The sequence below is a fragment of the Marmota marmota genome, unplaced genomic scaffold (assembly GCF_001458135.2).
Source record: "Marmota marmota marmota unplaced genomic scaffold, marMar, whole genome shotgun sequence".
Lineage (NCBI taxonomy): Eukaryota > Metazoa > Chordata > Mammalia > Rodentia > Sciuridae > Marmota > Marmota marmota.
The window spans coordinates 25,576,460-25,598,375 of record NW_026000211.1 but is presented as its reverse complement, the minus strand read 5'-3'; the positions used below and the strand labels follow the sequence as shown (position 1 = coordinate 25,598,375).

The 21,916-nt window shown below is 36.7% G+C and overlaps 1 protein-coding gene across 1 annotated transcript in view; it reads left to right on the top strand.

Moving 5' to 3' along the window:
• The window catches only part of Anxa10 (annexin A10), an 81,028-nt gene that overhangs the window by 18,327 nt on the left and 40,785 nt on the right, over positions 1-21,916 (top strand). Inside the window, exons 2-3 of the mRNA XM_015486231.2 lie at positions 4,018-4,099; positions 10,473-10,567. Of these exons, the coding sequence (XP_015341717.1) occupies positions 4,018-4,099; positions 10,473-10,567 (177 nt within the window). The remainder of the gene's footprint in view (positions 1-4,017; positions 4,100-10,472; positions 10,568-21,916) is intronic.

The window sequence follows — 21,916 nt, the reverse complement described above, 5'->3', positions numbered from 1 at the left end:
AATACATTATTAATGTATTAAATGCTTCAAGTAAAAATTTTATTCTACTCACTAACTTTTAATCTTGGGTGTTTGGGAATATAAAATATCAGATTCCCACATTCAAAAGGGCACACCAAAAATATTTTTCTTTATTTCCCATAGTGTCTCATTTTTCCCCTTAAATATGCTCTTTAATTCATTGTCTTCAGTTGATCAGATCTCATCCTCTATTTTCATCTTCAACAAATAAAGCCCATTCTCTAAAATCCATACCAATTTCTGTCTCTTCAAGTCCATAGCATCTTGATATTATTTCTGAACTTTCTGATATTATTAGAAATAAAAGGGTAAAAAGAGGATGGAAAGGGTGTTTCTTACAGCCATCAAGTGATTAGGAAATAAGTAATTTCACTGGGAATTTCCACACATATTTTAAGTCCATCATAATCTTCTATAATACTAGAACAAAAGTACAGAGAGACAAGAACTAAACCTGAAGTTAGTATATCATATTTGGCCAAATTTCAAATTGATTTTTGTAAAGGAATCTATGTAATCAAAGTTCTGGGAATTCCATTGAAAACTTGGAAAAGGTGAAATCAACAATCACTTTAATGTCAAATACCATGATATAAAATCCAAACCTTTGAGAATGTATAGTCTAGAAGGCTCAGGTAGAGACTTGTTCCATAGACCTTGTGGAGGTCTACATGTAAGGTGACCTCAAACACGCCAGTTAAATGGTGTGAAATCCAAGCAGTACAGAAAAAAAAATAATCATGATATCACTAGTAAATGAGAATATTTAAAAAGAAGACTTAGTATAGAGACAATCATGGTATAGACTTACCTACTGTCTGTAGATAAGGGACATAAAATATAATTAGAAGTATTAAAAAGTGAAACCATACAACAAGTACATAGTACAGCAATATATAATACTAGATTTGATAAGTTTTAACAACAGGTAATAAATGAGAAAATATAAGGTACTAATTACAAAGAAAAAAATCCCTGAGTGCAAGAGAGAGTGAAAGAAGACTCAGAACAGATTCACCTCCTACAGGACCTGGTTGGTACTGGGTGTTAAGGAATGCACGGGAGGTGGCTAGTCCACGTTGGGGGGTCAGGGGATATGCAAGGGAAAGTCAATGTAACCTCAAAACAAATGGTAGCTCTAGATATGGTAGTTATATAAAAGTTAAGAAGAGACTTTCACATCCCAAAGCAACTAGTAAACTTTCAAATAATTGCTCAACCTAGGGAATAAATAGTTAAGACCTGTAATTGACCCTTTCAGTAGATTCAACTGGTCAGTTCAGTCAAAATGATCAGTAAAAGACAGAGTGAATATTCCAACAACAAAATAAGTGAAAGTATGTGCTTTCCATGCAATAATGTGGCTGACTTCAACCTTACTGCGGCATAATTGGCATTGAAATGAATTTAATGATATAATATGCTAGATAGATACAAATGATAAATGTTTACTTAAAAAGTGTGTTTTGTGCACTACTAAATACTTTTTTAATGTTAAATTATTCAAAAAATATTCTAGAGTATTATTTTAAGGAAAATTGGCAAAAAACTAATATTCTTAAATGGCAAAGGAGATAACTGTAGAGAAAAAAAATTCATACATTCTACAGCAAAATTACACTGTACTAGTAACCTGTACAAGGATTTAGGGGAAAAAAACCACAGGAAGAAAAACGTGGAGTACAGATTGTCTGATAAATCACTATAGACATTTCTAACTTTCCTTATCTGTAACTTTCAGAGCTTTTTTTTGCTCCAAAAAGGAATATAGTTTCATTATAGCTATACACCAGTAGAAATTCGAATAAACTCTAGCCAGGCCACTAATGAGATGTTTTCGGGCAGACATTTGTTCAGTCCATGTGAGAAATTGTCTAGATAACTTACACCTACTTAACAATATATCTTATTGTCTTCAAGGACACTTTCTCTTTTAAATCTCAAAAGGTTAATCTGCCTTTGACTGATAGCACTCAGTAAGATTAAGGCCATCCAGACAGTAAGTGACAATGTTCACAGAAGTGTTCTATCTCCTCGTAGCAGAAAATAAAGTATGCCTTACTCATTCCTCCAAAAACCTTTAACAGCATGACAGGTGAAGGAAGCCCAGAGATTCCTCAGGGCATTGAAGCTGTTCTGTGTGATATAATGGTAGGTGCATGTCATTATAAGTTTGTTCAGCCTCAAAAAATGTACAGCAACAAGAGTGAACCCCAATGTAAAATACAGATCGTGGGGGATTATGACATGACAATGTAGTTCATGCACCAAGTGTACCACGCTGGTAGGAGATGTTGATAATGGGACATACTGTGCATGTGTGGGAGTACAGTCCTTGGATAATCTCAATATCTCTGTTAATACAAAATAGCCATCTTCTTGATGAAGAAGAACATAGATGAAAAGAACTTAGTAAAAGCCAGTAATAAATGCAGACTTTCACCTTTAAAGTTAGATGGCTATTGTTTCAATCTCATGCTCCTCTAGGCTCAAAATACTAAAAAAAAAAAAAATGCTTGAGATCAGGAGAATCGAACTACAAATTTACTTTAGAGTCTGTGGTCTGAACTTAATTTAATAAATGAAAGAAGAATCAGTCTATTGTCTTAATAGAGTCTCGCCAGATGTGACAGGCTAGTAAATAGAGATAAAACCAAATTTTATTTGTATTTACTCTGTTGTTTCCTGATACCTTTCCTATGTTCTTTCCTGATATTACTATGTTCTTCCCTGAAAAACAGCTTCTAGATTCAGAGATTAGCTCAAGAGAACTTTCTTTCTAGGCCATCTCCAATAAATTTGAGGTCTCATGTAGTTCATGATTTATAGTCTTATTCTCATTAATTAATTAATTTCATAATATTAGTATATATATAATAAACATTATATATATACTATTTCATAGTATTATTTTATCTTCAGCTATGATTGTATTATTAAGAAAAGCTCAGTGAGTGTCTGAGTTTTTCTTAAGGCCTTGTAGGCTCATGCACTCTAAGAAGCCATCTCCCACCCCCTCGATATTTTGGGACATAATGACAACAAATAGGGAGAGTTGTCTTTCTTTTTAATAAATTTTGACTGACAGCTCTCTCGTGCTGTTATGATATTGTACCTGTCCTGGCTGGCTCTGTCTGAAATAATAGACATGTGGCTCCAAAGCCTGCCTTAAATGTTCTGCCATTTTATTCTTGGCAAGAGAGAGAATTTAAATGAAATGTCAGTCAGGTTTTTATGTTTTTCCCTTGCAGCGACAAGTTTCAGCTAAATCATCTCTGCCCTATCTGTATCACCCAGATCTTTATGAATCCTATAACCCCAATTCAAATATTTTAATTTTCTTTCATGTGATTGAGGGCCCCTTAGGTGCAAACGAGCTGTGGCAGGAAGTGCCACTTCTTCCTATGAATGACATGCATTGTCCTAATATAATTCTTTTCAGTTCTGTAAAATGGTCTCCAATTCATAAGAAAATGCTATTGTTTGCTAAGAAGACATACAGGGCTGGGGATGTGGCTCAAGCGGTATTGTGCTCACCTGGTATGTGCGGGGCGCTGGGTTTGATCCTCAGCACCACATAAAAATAAAATATAAAATAAATAAATAAATAAAATAAAGATGTTGTGTCCACCGAAAACTAAAAAATAAATATTAAAAAATTCTCTCTCTCTCTCTCTCTCTCTCTCTCTCTCAAAAAAAAAAAGACATTCATTGTTTACTTTGATCCTCACATTTTTCTAGCATTGGCTTTAGTATCTCAGTTTTTAATTTAAATAATAGACTTCAAAATCATAGAGGCCAATGGATAAAATCAACCCCATCAAATTTGCTCTCTATACTTAGCATATAACTAGGACCTTTGTTTAAGAGACTTGTATACATGTCTTCTAGTATTTAAAATATGTAGAATATATCTTTGTATTCATTTATCTGGAGAAATATTAAAGCATTCATGTGAATTACTATAATCTCTTTCTTATCCACTTTTCTCACCAGGTGCAAGGAACCATCTTTCCTGCTCCCAATTTCAATCCCATAATGGATGCCCAAATGCTAGGGGGAGCACTCCAAGGATTTGGTAAGAACAGAAATTTCTGCTATCTTTTATTGCAATATTGGTTTTGCTTTACCTTAAGTCTATACTATGGGTATAAAATAGCTGATGTTTTACAAAAAGCAAATGCAGATTAAACAAAAAACTGGACAAAGATAAAAATTGAGAAGAAAAACAATAGTAAAGGATAATCATGGTGAACACATTTACCTTGCAAAATTGCAAGTCTGATCTTGCTATGTTTGCCTTAAGTCCTTAAATACCTTATCACTAACTACTAAATGAAATTCCAAAGCATAACACCTTAATCCAGCATTGAACATTCTTCCTGCCCTTTGCATTTGTTTGCTTTCTGCCTATTTCTGTTGCTATCTTCACTTCCAGCCAAATCAAACTTGCTAGTCTCCCAGATGCCTCTGATTTTTCACATCTCTGTAAATTGGCCCAACAATCTCCCTGCCTGGAGTGTTATTTTCTTCTCTTGACTTTTCATCCAACCTCTCTTCCTTCAAGAATCTATTGCAATCAGCCTTCCTCTTTGCCTTCTTCTCTGAGCACTCCAAAATCAACCAGGTGCACCATCTCAGGTCCCTTGCTTCCTGGCTCCCATCCCTGGCCTCACCTGTGTTGTGCTTGTGCTAGCCTCACCTGCTGACTGGACTGTGAACTCTCAGAGTTCCGAGTTTGGCTCATTGGTGCCAAATAGATGTTCACTGAACGACATTGGAGAAAAAGACTACAAAAAGGAGAAAGGAAGAAAATTATTGGATTTTTTAAAAAAGATTTGACCTTTACAATACGATGCAAAATAATTAAATATCCACATATTTTCTTTAAAACCCATTTTAGGAAAAATTTCAGTGAGCACAGAGATAAACTCAGACTCAGACAACATTAAAGAAATGTTTGCATAAAACATTCAAAACCTTTCATAAGAAAGCAAGCTCTTGACTAGAAAAACAAGGTCACTTTTACAGGAACTCTGTGTGTATGTGTGTGTGTGTGTGTGTGTGTGTATACATATACACACATTTGTGTGTTTTAGTCACTAGCAGCATCCCATAGGAAAACAATAAAAACTTTTAAATATGTTCTCTAAAGTTGACTTTAAAATTTCCAATGCTTTCATGCCTTTTAAAATATCAATCATGGCAAAAAAAAATATATATATATAGGGACAAGATAAGGAAAAGTTACAGATTAACTTTTTCTTCCAGAGTATGATTTTTTGCTTTAAAACTATAGGTCAGAGCAATCTATTCACCAAACAACAATATTTTTTCTTTGTTCCAGTTTTGATTCTCCTGTCATTGCAATTTTAGGGTCAGAATATGGATTCATTTTGACCATCGTAATTTTTTGCTTGTCAATGTTCAAGGCTGAAAGATTTCAGAAGCTTCTGGTTTTGATTGCCTAGTGTCCACTGTAGCGTGCCAGAGCAAGAACACAGCTCAACCCGCTGTCCATCCATTTTGATGACTCGGGCAAAGGGCAATTGAAAAGGACGATTACTGATGTTTTCCCTGGAGCTTATTTGATTTAGAAAAAAATCTGAAAGCAAAAATATATTCTTAAGCAAATGAAAATGAATAGTTTTAACAAAAGTTGTATTAAGTTGTGTGAAAACTTAACTAATTTGAATCTAAAAGGAACACTTCTCAGTTAACATTCCCTAACTGTGCAGTTCTGCTTTCTAATTCCCTGCTATTAGAAGCTGTTTTCTCTACCTATGAGTTTTTTTATTTACTGAACTTTTTAAAATTTATTCTTTTTAGTTGACATGACAGTAGAAGGTATTCTGACATATGATGCATACATGGAGTATAACTTCTCATTCTTGTGGTGTACATGATGATGTGGAGTTACACTGATTATGTATTCATATATGCACACAAGGGAGTTATGTCTGATTCATTCTACTGTCTTGCCCATTCCCTTATCTCTTCCTTTCCTCCCATTGCCCCCTGTCCAATCAGATGAACCTCCATTCCTCCCTCTCCACCCTCCCCGTGTCCTATTGTGAGTCAGCATCCACATATCAGAGAGAATATTTGGTCTTTGGTTTTGGGGAATTGGCTTATTTCACTTAGCATGATATTCTCCAGTTCCATCCATTTACCTGCAAATGCTATAATTTCATTCTTCTTTATGGTCAAGTAATATTCCATTTTGTATATGTACCACATTTTCTGTATCTATTCATCTGTTGAAGGACACCTAGGCTGGTTCCATAACTTAGCTATTGTGAATTGAGTGATGTAAATGCTGATGTTGCTGAGTCACTATAGTATGCAGATTTGAAGTCCTTTGGGTATATTCCAAGTAGTGGGATAACTGGGTCAAATGGTGGTTCCATTCCAACTTTTCTGAAGAATCTCCATATTGTTTCCGAAGTGGTTGCACCAATTTGTAGTTCTACCAGCAATGTATGAGTGTGCCTTCCTCCTGACATCCTCGCCAACATTTCTTGTTACTTGTATTTTTGATAATTGTCATTCTGAGTGAGATGAAATCTCAGTGTAGTCTTAATTTGCATTTCTCTAATTACTAGAGATACTGAACATTTTTTTCATATAATTTTGATTATTTTTAGTTTTTTCTGTGAAATGCCTTTTCAGTCCCTTTGCCCATTTATTGACTGGGTTATTTTGTTGTTGTTGTTGTTAAGTTTTTGAGTTCGTTTTATATCATGGAGATTAAATCCCTATTTGATATGCAGGTGGCAAAATTTCTCTCCCATTCTGTAGGCTCTCTCTACATATTCTTGATTGTTTCCTTTGCTGTGAAGAAGCTTTTTAGTATGATACTATTCCTTTTATTGATTCTTGATTTTACTTCTCGCACTTTGGGAGTCTTGTTGAGGAATTCCTACACATGAGTTCTTGGGACAACTGTGTTTATTTTGTGTCTGTCAGCATATGCAATTGTCAAGTTATTTCTGTGAGATCTTGGACAACTGGAAACATTTTTAGCCAATTGTCCTAAATCTCTACAAATCTACAAATCTCTATAAATCAAAATGAATCTTTTTGAAACACCCAGGACTTTTTGAAACACATAGATGTTTTAAAAAATTTCACTTTGTTCTTGATTCTTCTCCCCATTAAGTATGATGCTAGCTGTAAGATTTTAGAGATGTCCTTATCAAGCTGAGGAACTTTCCTTCTATTCCTTGTTTATGGAGCATTTTTACCTTTAATGGGTATTGTATTCTGCACAATGTGTTTTCTGCATCTCTCAATATAATCATACAATTTTTCTTCTTTAGACTATTGATGTGATGGATTACATTGAATGATTTTTAAAAGTTGAACCCACCTTGCATACCTATATATAATTCTTTCTACACATTTTTATATTTTCTGGAATATATTATAGAGAATTAATATTTTTTTTCTTTAAACATTTGGTCGAATTTACTAGAGAATACATCTGATCTTGTACTTTTTTTGTTTTGGCAGGCTATTATTGATTCAATTTTTTTCACAGAGAAAGCCTTTACAGATTGTCTATTTTTCCTTGTTTGAGTTTGGGCCAATTGTATCTTTGAAGGAATTGATCCACTTTATCTAGACAATCAAATCTGTGGGCACAGAGGTATTCATGATGTTCATTGATTAGCCTTTCACTGTCCATAAGACCAGTAGCAATGCCCCCCCCCAGCTTTTGTTTTGGATATTGCTATTTTATATCTCTCTTTTTCTTAGACTGCCTAGAGGTGTGTAGATTTTACTGATCTTTACAAAGAACCAGATTTTGGTGTTATTGATTCTCTCTATTGATTTCTTTTTTTTTTTTTCAATTTAATTGATTTTTACACTCATTTTTATGATTTCTTCTGTTCACTTTAGGTATTTTTGTTGTTGTTTGCTGTGTAAGTAGAAGCTTAGTGTATTGATTTCAAATCTTTCTTCTTTTCCCATATATGCAATCTATGTTATAAATTTTCCTCTAAGCATTACATTCACTGTATCTCACACATTTTGATGTGTTTTCTTTTTCATTTTATTTGAATTTTTAACATTCATCATGATTTATTTAGAAGTGTGTTGTTTTTTCTACCCTTTTCTAGCTATATTTCTGTTGGCTTCTAGTTTAATTTCCTTATAATCTCAGAGGAAATTTTGTGTGTTTTATATTTTTTCTAAATTTGTTAAGTTTATGTCCCAGAATCTGGACTATTTGGTGACTTTTTCATGTGAACTTCAAAAAAATGGGTTTTCTACTGCTATTGCTTCAATATTATACAGATGTCAGGAAAAGTTAATTTCTTTCTTTCTTCTTTCTTTCTTTCTTCCGTTTTTTGGATATAAGATAAACTTAAAAGTACCATGTCTTCATTCACCATTAAGTGTGAAAAAAATAAAATTTGACATAAAAATATGAACGCAAATATGAATGATTTTAGAGAAATAAAGTTTCCTTTCATTAGCAATAAGTTCTACTAATCTTTACTTAATGTTTTAGAATTTGGTGGATTCATGCTAGTGATGAAAAAAAACTCTCATAATCAATTCCTAAGTTTCTAGTAATTTTAACTAGATGTTTTAAGAAAAATTATATTAAAATTCAAGTAATTATCATTAAATAATTATTCTGAAATATCTCTGAAAGGTTAAATGAGGAAGAACAGCTATGAAAACTTTAAAAAATGAAGAGTAATTCCAATGGTAGATTGTGGATAATTTCAACAGAACAGAAAGCAGAAAATAATAATAAATATGTAATTAAAACATAATGATTATAAGACTAATACAGCGGATGTAAGTGAGAAAACTTCTATTAATTATTTAAAATATGTACATTTTTGAAAGGAGGTAACAGACTTCACTGTGTCTTATTTTCCTTTGACTCTGTGACTTAACTAGGTTAGCCCCAGACAACACCACATCATACTTCACTCTATTCCTCTTCTCTCAGAAGACACTATTTTCAGTCTTTGGAGCTGAGTCTATGCTTCCCTCCCTCCTTGTACAGCTTCACGACTATTTCACATAAACAAAGTACCCTGATCTTTTCCCTCACGCCCATTGATTCTCAATGGCACAGTCATCTATGTAAATGCTAGTCACCTGTCTCATTCACTGGACATTTCAGGACCAGACTCATAACTTGCCCGTGACCCTAAGACCACCCAGGATGGATTTAGTTTTCAAAAAAAAATGACTTGCTCAACATTCTGATATTTTAATTTATTTGTCTCACTATCCATTTCATATATCACCTCTTATCAAAGAATAATTGTACCAAATAGGATTAAACAAGCAAGGAGACTGTATTCAGAGCTGCTGTAATGGAGACCAAGATCATTTCAAGAGAGAAGGGAGCCAGATGTATGGAGTGGGAGAATGAAGCCTGGAGTGACCTAGTGCAAAAGCAGGAGGGACTGGAATGGGCTTGGAGCTTGGCCAGTGTGACGAGGCCCTCTGTGATGCTGACCAGCACTCATCCAAGTTTAGGTTCCTATGTCCATACAGCGAATGGGAGGTAGAGGCTCCATCTTTCTGGATAACATTTCAAAGATGGCCCCCAAATCCTTGAAAAACATTTCTGGGTAGTAAAACCACAAGAGACGGGAGAAGAATTACATCTTGAAGGAGAAGAGAAAGAATCTACAGTTGCTAATTTTCAACAATAAATGCCCTAGGGAAAAAGAAGTCTGAGAGTTTTAGTTAGAAAGAAACCTATCTAAATATTAGTTAAAATCAGGGAAAGGTTAAGGTCATCCTGGTCCACCTACTATGACTATGATTACAGGTAAATATGTCTAAACTAGTTGTCCATTAAGTTGGTCCATTTCTCTGTGTGACAACATGACATGAGATGGAGGATGCACAGCCCAGATACTGAGCCTAGGTCAGGAGTGAGAGAGACCATGCTCCATGCAAACCATGAGGGTTCCCGGCATCTGTCAGAAATGTGCAGACCATGCCTCGCACTTCATAATTTCCTTCTCTGATACTACTCCTTTCCTGGAGGTCCCAACAAGAGCAGCCATGTCTTCATAAACCATGTTCCTTGTAAGCCATGGCTAACTGTACAGTGGGAAAGATGTGCCCATTACAAGCCATTCATCCACTTGCAAGTCAGGGAAGCCCATTTTTGATGGGATAGGACAAATAACTGAAGAAAAGCTGTATTTTCTTACTCTCTTGAAGGTTTCATCTGTTCTTTATAAAGAAAGGAGAACAATCTGTACTATCCGGACTAAAATGAGAGACAGGAAGAACCCAGGCTTCATAGAGCATTGATGTGTGACTTCCCATTTTTGTTAAAATTGCTGTTTTAATGTACCAAGAGGCATAACATGTGCACATTGGTTTTTATCATGAGATAATGGATTCCTTCTAACTACAAAGTAGTAGCTTCACTAATCTCGGATATGATTTTCTCCCAGACTGTGACAAAGACCTGCTGATTGACATTCTCACGAAACGCTGCAATGCGCAGAGGCTGATGATTGCAGAGGCATACCAGAGCATGTACGGCCGGGTAAGGAGTCTTTACCTTGACCTGTTTCACCTCAAACTCCTGAGAACTAACAACACTCTTCACAGAACTGGGACCACTGTTTTTTTTTCAGTCTTGCAGATTATAAAGTTTTCAGACCTCACTGCGGGTTAGAACTGTCCATGCCCGTCTCGCATGCTTCCGAAATAAAAGCTGTACATGTACATGATGTGTATGTGTGTGAGAGATGATCACAATCACGGTGACCACCGGTCCTTTCTGAAATCATAGAGCATCCCAAAAAGAAAAGTTTTGATCACCTTCCACTGTCAGCTGGTCCAATTAGGCTTAAAGCCTTGTTCTGGAAACGCCCTGGTATGGAGCTTTAGGGACAGTGGAGAGAGCACTAATGATCACCAAGTCAAAAAAAAAAACATCTTTTCTAGGAATTCTCTGCAGGTCCTCACCTAACTCTCAACCAAAGTGAATTCTCTACTAGCTTTTCTTCTCGACAGCATGCAGTTATAGAGACCATTAAAAAAGAATGGCAGTTTAAAAATAGTTGAAGGCAATAAAACTATCCATAATGTTTTAAAGTAATCACATTCTAATTTCAAAGAAAGTACCATTAAAGATTCCTTGCTTTTGTTATGCATTTAAACCACAGATTCAGAACAAAAGCTCTTCAGGCCAAAAGGGCCTGAAACAGCAATTACTTTGTCAACTGAGTATTATCGATGAAACACTATCATAAAACTTTCTCTATAGTTAGTCCATATAAATTTACTCCGTCTCTAAACCTCAGCCTTTGAACAACTATAATGCATGAAATAAAAGATAACCCTCAGTTTTAGAATCTATCAGTAATCCAAAAAAAGCCACGACTAGTATTTGACATTAATTAAATGAAGCCAAAGGAGATCAGGTATACCTTTTTTCCACGTAAAACCAGTGGTCCCTTGACACCAATGCTAGTTTTCTTTTCAAAGAAATATAACACCTATAAAAGTTGTATCATTGTTAATATAATATAGTTTTAATTTGTATCGCACTATAAAGGAATGTTGTTTTTCATTAGTTTTTTTTTTTTAACCTAAAGGTTTACATAGAGTTTTTTTTTTTATGTATATCAAGGTAGTCTATGCTAAAGCATTTCTTTACCAAGTTCTACAAAATTATGCTAGGGCAGATTAAAATAATTAAGCAGTGAGGTACTGACACTCAAGGGATTTAAACTCCATTATAGAACTTAGACTGGAGTGCTTTTTACTCTCTGTATAAGATCTCAGAGTTTGTTAAGCCCTCATTTTTCCTAAATAATCACATATCCTGGGGAAAGCTTGGCTAATCACTGAATTGTACAGACTGGAAAACACAAACCCACACTTGTCCCTTTTCTCTTAAATACCCAAATACCCTTATCTCTCAATCAATTATCAAGTCCTGTATCTTATTTCTCCTTTTTTTTTTTTTTTTTTTTGGTGCTGGGGATTGAACCCAAGGCCTTGTGCATGCAAATCAAGCACTCTACCAACTGAGCTATCTCCCCAGCCCCTTATGTCTCTTCTCGCACTCCTCTCTTTTTCTCACGTACACAATCTTGGTTCAGACCTTCATCCTTTTGTGCCCAAATTATGCTGTCATTTATAACTGGTCCCTGCTACCCCCATAGGGTCTGTCCATTCCAGTCCACTATCCAAACTCAAGCCACAGTGACTCGAAATCTAAATGTTCCCATGTGACTTTGCCACTTTCCTCCCTGCATGTTTAGCCCATGCCCCTCTCATAAATATCCCTATGTTCAGGGAATAAACCCAGTGCCTCCCCAGGGCATGGAAGGCCTTGCTTACCTCATTTAAATTTCCCATCTTAATCCTTTCTTTGCTTGTCTTGACTTCATCTGTAGCCAAAGGAATTATTTGTAGTTCCCTAAATTAACCCTGACGGCTCCTTACCTCTCGTCCTGGTGTTTCATCTGTCCCCAGTGACACGATTCTCCATTCCACATCCTGCTCACCTGTCATCCTCCCAGACACAGGACTCCAATTCAGCCCACCACACCTTACATCCAGTGGAACAGACTCGCGCTGCTAATGCCACCTTTTATAGCTTTCTCAAAGTACCTGATGACACATCTGTGAGTTTGCTTCTATCAGTTTCACATTACCAGAGCCTGAAATCTTGAATCTCAGTATGATTTTTTTCATTCCAAATCTTAGTACAAGTGTTTAACACACTGCAGTGGCTTTGTTGATGTTTGTTGAATGACTCTGGGACGGCACAGTTAACTGCAACTCCTCCAATAAGAGGCAATCAGGCTTTAGCTCCTCCTGGAGACCTACCCAGCCTGTTGCTCTCACCTTCTGCCCTGGGTTAGGTGCTTCCTGCTTATTTTCCAGAGGTCTTTGTCCATAATGCTAGAAAGCACTTGCCGTTCTGGGTTTGTTGGTTTAACTTTACATCTTGCAGAGAACACTCATGGAAAAAAAAAGGGATTAGATATTTGCTCCTATCCCTCCAGAGCTCAGCCCTGATCTAATATAGATGAGACACTTCATTTATATAATAAAATAATCTAAAGAATTATATTCTGCCTTTTAGCTATTTTCTGGCGGATTTTTAAGAAAGGAAACTATACTCTTATTATGAACTCTGGTAAAAAATCAATGCTCATCAATTGCCTAGATATCTCAAAGCCCTCATTCCTGGCTACACCTGCTCCCAGGTTAATGTGCTGACCTTCAGTTAGACCTCCTTGACCTTCCCCACTGTTCACCTTCAGAATTATTTCTTCCATCTTCTGTTTGCGTCATTCCACCTTCTGTCCTGAGAACACTCTGTGACTCCTCTCTGTGTTAATCACTGATACTTTCATTTTTTAATAACATGGATAATCAGGAGTTGACAGAATGATTTCGTTAGCTTCTGAGTTAAGTGCAGTCCCTGGCATGCTCCATAAATACTCCTTACTTGATATTTCACAGTAGTGCAGGGCAGCTGAATTTCATCAACAATTTTGTCTTACCCAAGGCAGAAGCTAATCCTGGAAAGCAGCTGATTGACATACTTGTAAAGATAATTAATATGGTTACTACTGATCTTTCCCACCAAAGCAAGTGCTGATCTGTTGACAGTGAAATGAAACCAAGGAAATAACAAACAGCCTTTAGAAATAGGGAGAGAGCTGCCCCTACCTGACAAGTTTGATAATCAGACAGTGATTCTTGAAGAAGTTCAAGAGCAGCATTGAAGCAGTTTGTTTTCTCATTTTTCATCTGTAATGGGAGGGATAATCAGCTCTAAAACATGCTGGTTTCTGTTATTCATTTAATCCACGATGTTGATGGTGCAATCTGGTACAGAGGCTGATTTGCTTGAAGGTAGAAATCCAACCACATTTATCTGCCTCTAAATGGCATCTTCTATAGCTTCTCAATAATACTCATTGTCCTTAACTGAATAAACACCAGACTTAACAAGGGCAGATATCTATCTATACTCCAAATTGTCTCACATCCTTCAGGGTTTTGCTCAAATGTCAACCACTGGAGGACTTGGTCTATTTTAAAATGTCACCCACCCCAAGGCTATCACTTCATACCCCTCTTACCTGTTCCTATTGTTCATCCATAACAATCGTTATCTGCTAACATACTATACATATACTTTTACCTATTATAGTTACTATTTATTGTGTGTTACCTCCCTCTTAAAAATAAACCCCACAAGAGGAGGAACCTCTGTTTTGTTCACTAATGTGTCCCAGGAGCCTACAACAATGGCAGCCACATGGTTGGTATTGTAGACTGAATTGTGTTCCCCAGAATGTTTACCTTAAAGCCCTACCCCCCAATATTATTACATTTAGAGTCAGGCTTTTAAGGTCATAGAAGTTAAGTAAGGTTAAAATCATAATAAGGCCCTTAATCTAGTAAGAATTATGCCATAAGAAGAGGAGATGCCAGGGATATGTGTGCACAAAGAGAAGTGACCATTTGCAAGGTAGGAAAAAGGGCCTCACTAGAAACCAAACCTAAAATAAGATGTACTCCATGTTTGTATAAAGACGTCAAATTAGTGGCTAGGGATATAGCTCAGTTGGTAGAATGCTTGCTTCACATGCACAAGGCCCTGGGTTCAATCCCCAGCACCACCAAAAAAAAAAAAAAAAAAAAAAAGTCAAATTATACTCTACTGTCATATATAAAAGAACAAAAAATTAAAATTAAAAAAAAATAGAAACCAAACCTGCAAGACTTAGACCTTGGACTTTCTGCCTCCAGGACTGTGAGAAAATGGCTTTCTGTTGTTTAAGTCATCAGTCCCTGGTATTCTCTTAGGGCAGCTTAAGCTGAGTAATGCAATTGGTACTTAGAAACAACAGAAAATTGTTTAGGAAAAAGCTGTCTAGGAGAGAATTAGATGTGAATAGATGTTCACATTTTGAACCTACCTTGTTCTCATTACATATTTTCTCCTATCATCTCTCAGATTCATGGCTATAATACTGATACTTAAGATTAACATACCTAGGAAATGACTTGATAGAAAATTATCTTATTTACTTTACAGGTAGAATTAGCACATCATTAGTACCAGTTACAGGTATTGTGCTTTCTCCTCCCTTTGGGTTTGGGAGAGGTAGAGGTACCCATAGTTTAGGCCTCAAAAGCTGAAGCTCATTATGCAATTTATCACAGAACAATTTTATAAACATAAATTAAATATAATTTAAAATTATACAATTACTTTATCTTTCAAATACATAATATGTTAAATAAATGCTTTTGTGATGAGCCTCGGATCTTTACCACCAGGAAAAATAATATAATTTTTTAACGTTTATCCATAAAAGTAAAGTTCTGTAAGTTCAGAAAATTACCTGTGCAAGTTTGTTGTAGCCTAACACCTTACTTCTCTTTGGAATAACATACACAGTCTCTGCTGAGGCAGGGAAGAGGAATGGGAGGAGAGAGGGATGAAAAGAAAGGAAAAAAAGAGAAAAATAAAATTAGATTTACTGTTTAAACCAGCCTCATTCAGCTTCAAAATACTCTCTACAGCAGTTCTATAAATTTACACCTCCACCTGCAATATATATTGATTCCCTTTTCTCTTAAGTTCTTACCAACATTAGGTAACATAAAATTTCTTTAATTTGATTAATCTGTGACTGATCTACATTATGGGTATAAATGGCATCCCATTGTAATCTTAAATTTCATTTTTTCCTTTGAACATCATTTCATATGTTTGTTGAGCATCATTTCATATGTTTGTTAATGGTTTCTTCTTCTTTTAGTTTAGCTCATCATATTCTTTTTGTATTTCTCATTCAGTAAATTGTCATTTATTGATATATATATATGCAATTATTTATAAAAGTTTTACACTAGTAATTTCTTGAATATGTATATTGGAGATATTTTCTTCAAATATATGGATGATTTTTAATATTCTATGTTATACTATCTTGGGACAAGAACTGAGAAAAGAATAAGATTTTAACCTGTCTATAAGGTATCAAGTTAATCAGCCAAGATGGCATGGCTGCTGGTAGAAGATTCCCGGGTCAGAGACAAAAGAAAGTTTGCCACTCATAGTAATACTGGTAGCCAGAGTATTATCACTGTTATAATAGATCCTGGAGCCTCACTTTCTATGCAACAATGTGAATTTGCTAGCTTAGACACCTGCACATGCCGTAGGTTATATTATACAAGAGAAACCATGAGATGAGGAAATTTGAATCTTTTATAATGGACAGAATGCATGCCTATCCTTTACTCATTAGGAAGACACTGTATCTTCCAAAGCTGTTGATTACACAAACATCCTTGGAAAGGTAGCACAGAAAACAAAACACTATCAGTGCCTCAGTTTATATAGCATTCAAAAATATGACACCCACAGAGAATTGCCATTCCTCATTTCAATGCCACCTTTACTACTGACAATTTTTTCTTTGAGTACACTAGACCCTATTCTGACCAACAGAGGCTGAGAACAAATCCATCAATTTGTCTCAAACAGTATTTAATTAAAGCTTCTATTGATATGACTCCACACAGTGAAGGAAGATAAACTGGCTGTATTGACCTCAACCATGCCCCCATGGGGTCCTAAACCCAAGTAGCTAAACAAATTCTACAGATTACTAGGGCCTGCTTGTAGAAGGCTAGGAGGATTTCTCTCTAAGTTCCAATAATGATCCTTCCATTTGGTTGATATATTAATCTGGATATTTCAGCAGGATGTATTAGTTATGGCACAAACATCACCTTAGTCCACAAGAAGGAAGTCTAAAGTAAATCTATCATCCATAATAATCCTAGCTAATGAGTTAAAACTTTTCTGAGTGCCTTCCAGGGTCAAAATGGAATAATTAGACATTCCATTCCCCTGGCATCAAGGTTGCTGTTTTTGTTCTACATTCGGAAAATTTTCCAGTCCCTTTCCAGACACTGACTTCACCTTTTTGCCTATTATTTCCGATGTATGTCCAGAATTTTTATTTGAAATGATCAGGTTACAGCAGGGGCACAGGTGTTTTTACAGAATTTTCATAAAGACATCATGTCACACACATGGGCAGTATACTCAACTGAGAAGGCCTTATCTTTATGATCTAGGACTATGAAAATTTAGTGAGCATCCAGGTGGCTGAACCAGAACTAAGTGTGAATTCCTATGCCCACTTTTGGCACCCATCCATCCAGAGAGTGGACCAACCAGTATGCCCAGAGGTTGGTTAGGAGACATAAAGAAGCATTATGCTCAGGAATGTTTCAGGTAGAATCCTTGATTTTCAAAATAGGCCTGGGTAACCCTATTCCCCCTAAATCATGGGCATTATCCAAAAGGAGACTGCAAGAGGTGATCCTTTTCCAGAAACTACTTCATTCAGTGACTAAACTTCCTACTAAATTGGGTCACTCAGAAGGTGGCTGTTTTAGTCAGTTTTTTCCACCACTCTAACCAAAAGCCTGGGCAAGAACAATTTTGGAAGGCAAAGTTTACTTTGGAACTCATGGTTTCAGAGGTCTTAGTTCATAAATGGCCAACTCCATTGCTCTGGACCCAAAATGAAGCAGAACATCAAGGTCAAAAGGTGTGGTGGAGGAAAGCAGCTCAGGATATGACAAGCAGGAAGCAGAGAGAGAGAGTTTCACTAACCAGGGACAAAGTATAAACCCCAAAGGCACACCCCCAATGACCTGTTTCCTCCAGCCACACCCTAGTGCCTACAGTTACCACCCAGTTAATCCATATCAGGGGATTAATGTTCTGATAAAGTTAAGGCTCTCCCAACTCAATCATTTCACCTCTCAACTTTCTTGTATTATCTCAAACATGAGCCTTTGCAGGACACCTCATACCTAAACTGTAATAGAGGCAAAAGAGAGAATCAGAAATCTTACCAAATTGATCAGTCAGTGACAATACCAGGAGCCTAGAAGTGGTGGAGAGCATGGAAGGTGTATTAAACACCTGCCTCTTACTCTGTTGTTGAGTGGCTTTTGTCATAAAAATTGCACTACAGTCAGACGGCAAGTAGTCTGGAAAGCTAAAACCATGCTATAGCTTGGTCTCAAGGACCATGAGGGTTTCACTGGAGTCAGCTGGTTGAACAGAAATAGCAGCCATGGGATTTGACCAAACACCAACTGCTGTAGTCGCTCTTCCAGTAGAGAATCAAAGTCTAACACAGTCCATCTACCAGGACTATTAGGGCAATGCCCTGTGTATCGACTTCCTTCACCACGAAGAAACAAGCCATATTTGACGGGGGTCACAAGATTGGCAAGCAGGGACGGCCTTGGTATCAGATGCATATAATTCTTTGCTACAAACTCAGTTTGTGATGGTTTAGGTGTGGCAATGCCCACTCTGCTGATGGACCCGCGTAGCAGTGGAGTAATCCAGACAATGTAGACTTGATCTTCAGCTAGATTCCAGCTTATCTCATCAGAAAACAAGATCTTATTATGAACACCTGCAAACATGAAAGCCATTATGAGAAGGCACAGTTATTTTTCCACATACTAGAAACTCAAAGAAACCCCTTTTGAATATGCAGTTTGTACTTTTCCAAAGAGGTAGACCTAACAATCCAAATTTCAATAAAAAGATCAAATTTATTAAGCAGAGTACTGACCCAAACTATGAGAAGAACCTTGATTTTTGCCTATGGGGCAATAACCATTTACCGTTGCTTCTGCACATCTGAAGCTGGGTAGAGAAGCCAAAGCAGCCCTGTGAACGCTGTCTGGTTTTCAGCTTATCTGAATCAGGGGTGAACCAGGCAGAAGCATTTAAGACAACTGATTGAGGTCCCCATTGATTCAGCAGCTTGCTTCAGGCAAGAGTGAAAGTTTGAACCTCCCCTAAAGGAACAGTTGCCCCGTCTTTTCGTGTAAAGCCAGGATGCTGCTAGGTCAGGCCAGTGTGTTTTTCCATATGCCATTTCCCTTTGACAGGGGAGACCCGCTGGTCACAGGGTCCCAGTTGACCCACCTGAAAGAGCATCAGGCAGGAGAGCCACAGGGCCTCCTCAGATTAAGCATTCAGTTCCTCCAAGAGTCTAAGAGCAAGCCAAGCCAAAGGCTGTTTTTCAAAAGCGATGCACCTGGAAGTTATGTCAGGAACTTAAGGAGTTTAAAGCATCCAGATGCACCTTTGGGAGAATGCCTTCCCTTGCCAGAGGCTCCAGTCAGCAAACCATCTGTCACTGAGACTTGCAGCTGAAAGTGATCACTGGAGTCAGGAGGTCCATAGGTAGCATCACTGCCTTAATTGTGGCTCTTTGACTGCTGACAGCATTTCCTTCTGGGATGTATAATCATTAGCAGGAAAAAATAAATAAATAAAACCAGGTAAAGTTGACAGTGGAAGTGAATATAACAGGACACTCAGTCAGCCCAAAAGGTCCCAAAATCACAAGGTCCTTCTGTTCCATTTCTCCCCTTCAAATCTTCTTCAAACACATGACTTGCATTTGGGTGTACTTCCACCGGTGTGTGCAGAGAGTGTTGACTTAGTTAACAAGTTTTCTGTATCCAATTAATTCATAAAAACTTGAATTTTTCTGCTTCCCAAGTTCCCCAGCACAATCAAACAAATGTGCATGGGAATAGGAAGACCTGGGTTCTTGGTTACGCACAGATGCTGCAAGTCACTTCTCTCCTGAAAGCAGAACACTTTGGGGTAGAAGAGAGGGAAAGACCAGGGGACCATGGGGAAGCAAATGGTTCTACAGCAGTAAGCAAGAGGCATTTATTTTTGGTGTGAAAGCTGTGCACATCTCAATCAAATAAACTTCCAATGCTTTTGACCTACACAAAGTCCTGGGTCGGGAGACAAGTTCATTATGACAACACCATATTTCAGCTTTGTGGAATATTGACTCAGTCACATTTCTTTCTGGTCACAGCCAAAGGGATTGCTCCCTTCACCTGAATTGGGTTTGATTCACATAAGAAAAAAAAATCATAGTAAAAATGGACCCCATGGCGTTAACTGACTGGGGAGGCAGAATGACAAGGACAGACTTCTGTCCCATAGGACTTAGAGAAGGAGAGAAGAAAGACAAGGGCCAGACATGCAGTTCAAATACCTGTTTCTAATCTGAGGATTTTTTTAAAAGATATTCTTTCCAGTTTACTAGTTCCATTTTCGAGTCTTTATTAGCTACTCTTTAAGGTATGTTTTTTAATTCCAGAAGTTTTCGATTTCTAGAATTTCTGGTTCTATTACATTTTTCATGGTGTTCTTTCAGATCACTATTAATTGTCACAAATTCATGGGGCTTCAATTCTGATGTCTGCAGAGTCCACTGTCTCTCTGAGAAATTGTTTCTAAGTATACATTATGGCATTTTTATTGTGAAAACTCTTAAAATGAGGTTTGATTTTTTTTTTTAAAGTAAGAATCATTTTCATTCTGGAGAGTCAGAGAATTTCTGAAGATGGTTTTGCATTTGCTTCTTCCTGATGTCCCAGGAGAATCACCCAGCTTAGGATCAACTTTCATGATGATTTATTTTCAGAGGTCTCAGTTCATATCAGTAGAATAAATCTGAACTTCCATCTCAAGGTTAATACAGCTCTATTGCCTCAAATTATTAAGGAAAAAATCTTTCTACTCAAAACTCAGACAATGACAGGTAAGCTTTCTGCTCATTTTTCAACGTTGAATGATAACTTTTTCCCAGTTTTTACTATTACCAAGAGTAATAATAGACTGAAAGTATAATCATTTGAGGGTTCTAAACTCATATGTAAGATTTCAAAGTTAAAAACCTGTATTATGCCATCCCAATAAATATTCTGCCCTTGTGTAATGCCCTACACTGAGCATTAAAATCCATCAGTCCTCAAAACCAGTCCTTATCTTCCCCAGTAACCCAAAAGATCAACCCCCAAGTCAGCTCATTTGCTTATCTTTTGGTTTTCATCTTCTCCTTAGATTTTTTGTACCCAGAGGTTCCTGTTTCTTCTGAGATGATGTGTACTTTTGAAAGAATACTTGGGCTGGAGATGTGGCTCAGTGATAGAGTGCTTGCTTGGCATGCATGAGGCACTGAAAAAGTTTTGTTTTTTTTTTAAGAAGAAGAAAAAAAGAATGTTTGCTGTAGTTTATCTTTGCGTTTGGAAGAGAGGTTAGCTTTGGTATTAGTCATCTTTCTATCACTATATCAAAATACCTAAGGTAACCAGCGAATAAATAAAAAAGGTTTATTTTGGCTCATAGTTTTGATGGTTTTAGTCCATGATTTATTGGCCCTGTTGCATTTGGGCCTGTGGTGAAACAGCACACCATGGTGGGAGAATGTGGCAGAGCAAAATTGCTCACCTTAAGGATGGGAAGCAAAGAGGAAGAAAGAGATTGGAGTGCCAGTCTTCCTTTTAAGGGCATGTCCACAATAACCTAAACACCTCCGACTAAGCCCCACCTCTCATGGGTTCTATCCCCTCCAATAGCACCACACATTTAATACGTGGGCCTTTAAGGGACATTGCAAATCCAATTGATAGCAGCTTTAATATGCTGTGTTCCTTTACTAACATATTATTATTTTTAGATAAAAATGAACACCCCAACTTTCATGAAAACTTGAATCATTAAATAAACTTGAAAGAATACTCACTTCTGCAAAGTAAAAAGGAAACTTGTACAAATGATTTTATAATATAACATCAAATTTTGCAAGTACTTACCCTGTGATTGCTGGAGTGGGTAGCGTTGAAGACAAATTCTAAGTTCCAGGTTATGTGGGTTTGTATCATTGAGTGTTTAAACAGTAAGTATCATGTTTTATGATAATAGAAAAAGGCATATAGGCATATAAGTTTAAAGCCTATGAAACCGTTCCCCTGAGTATATTCAGAC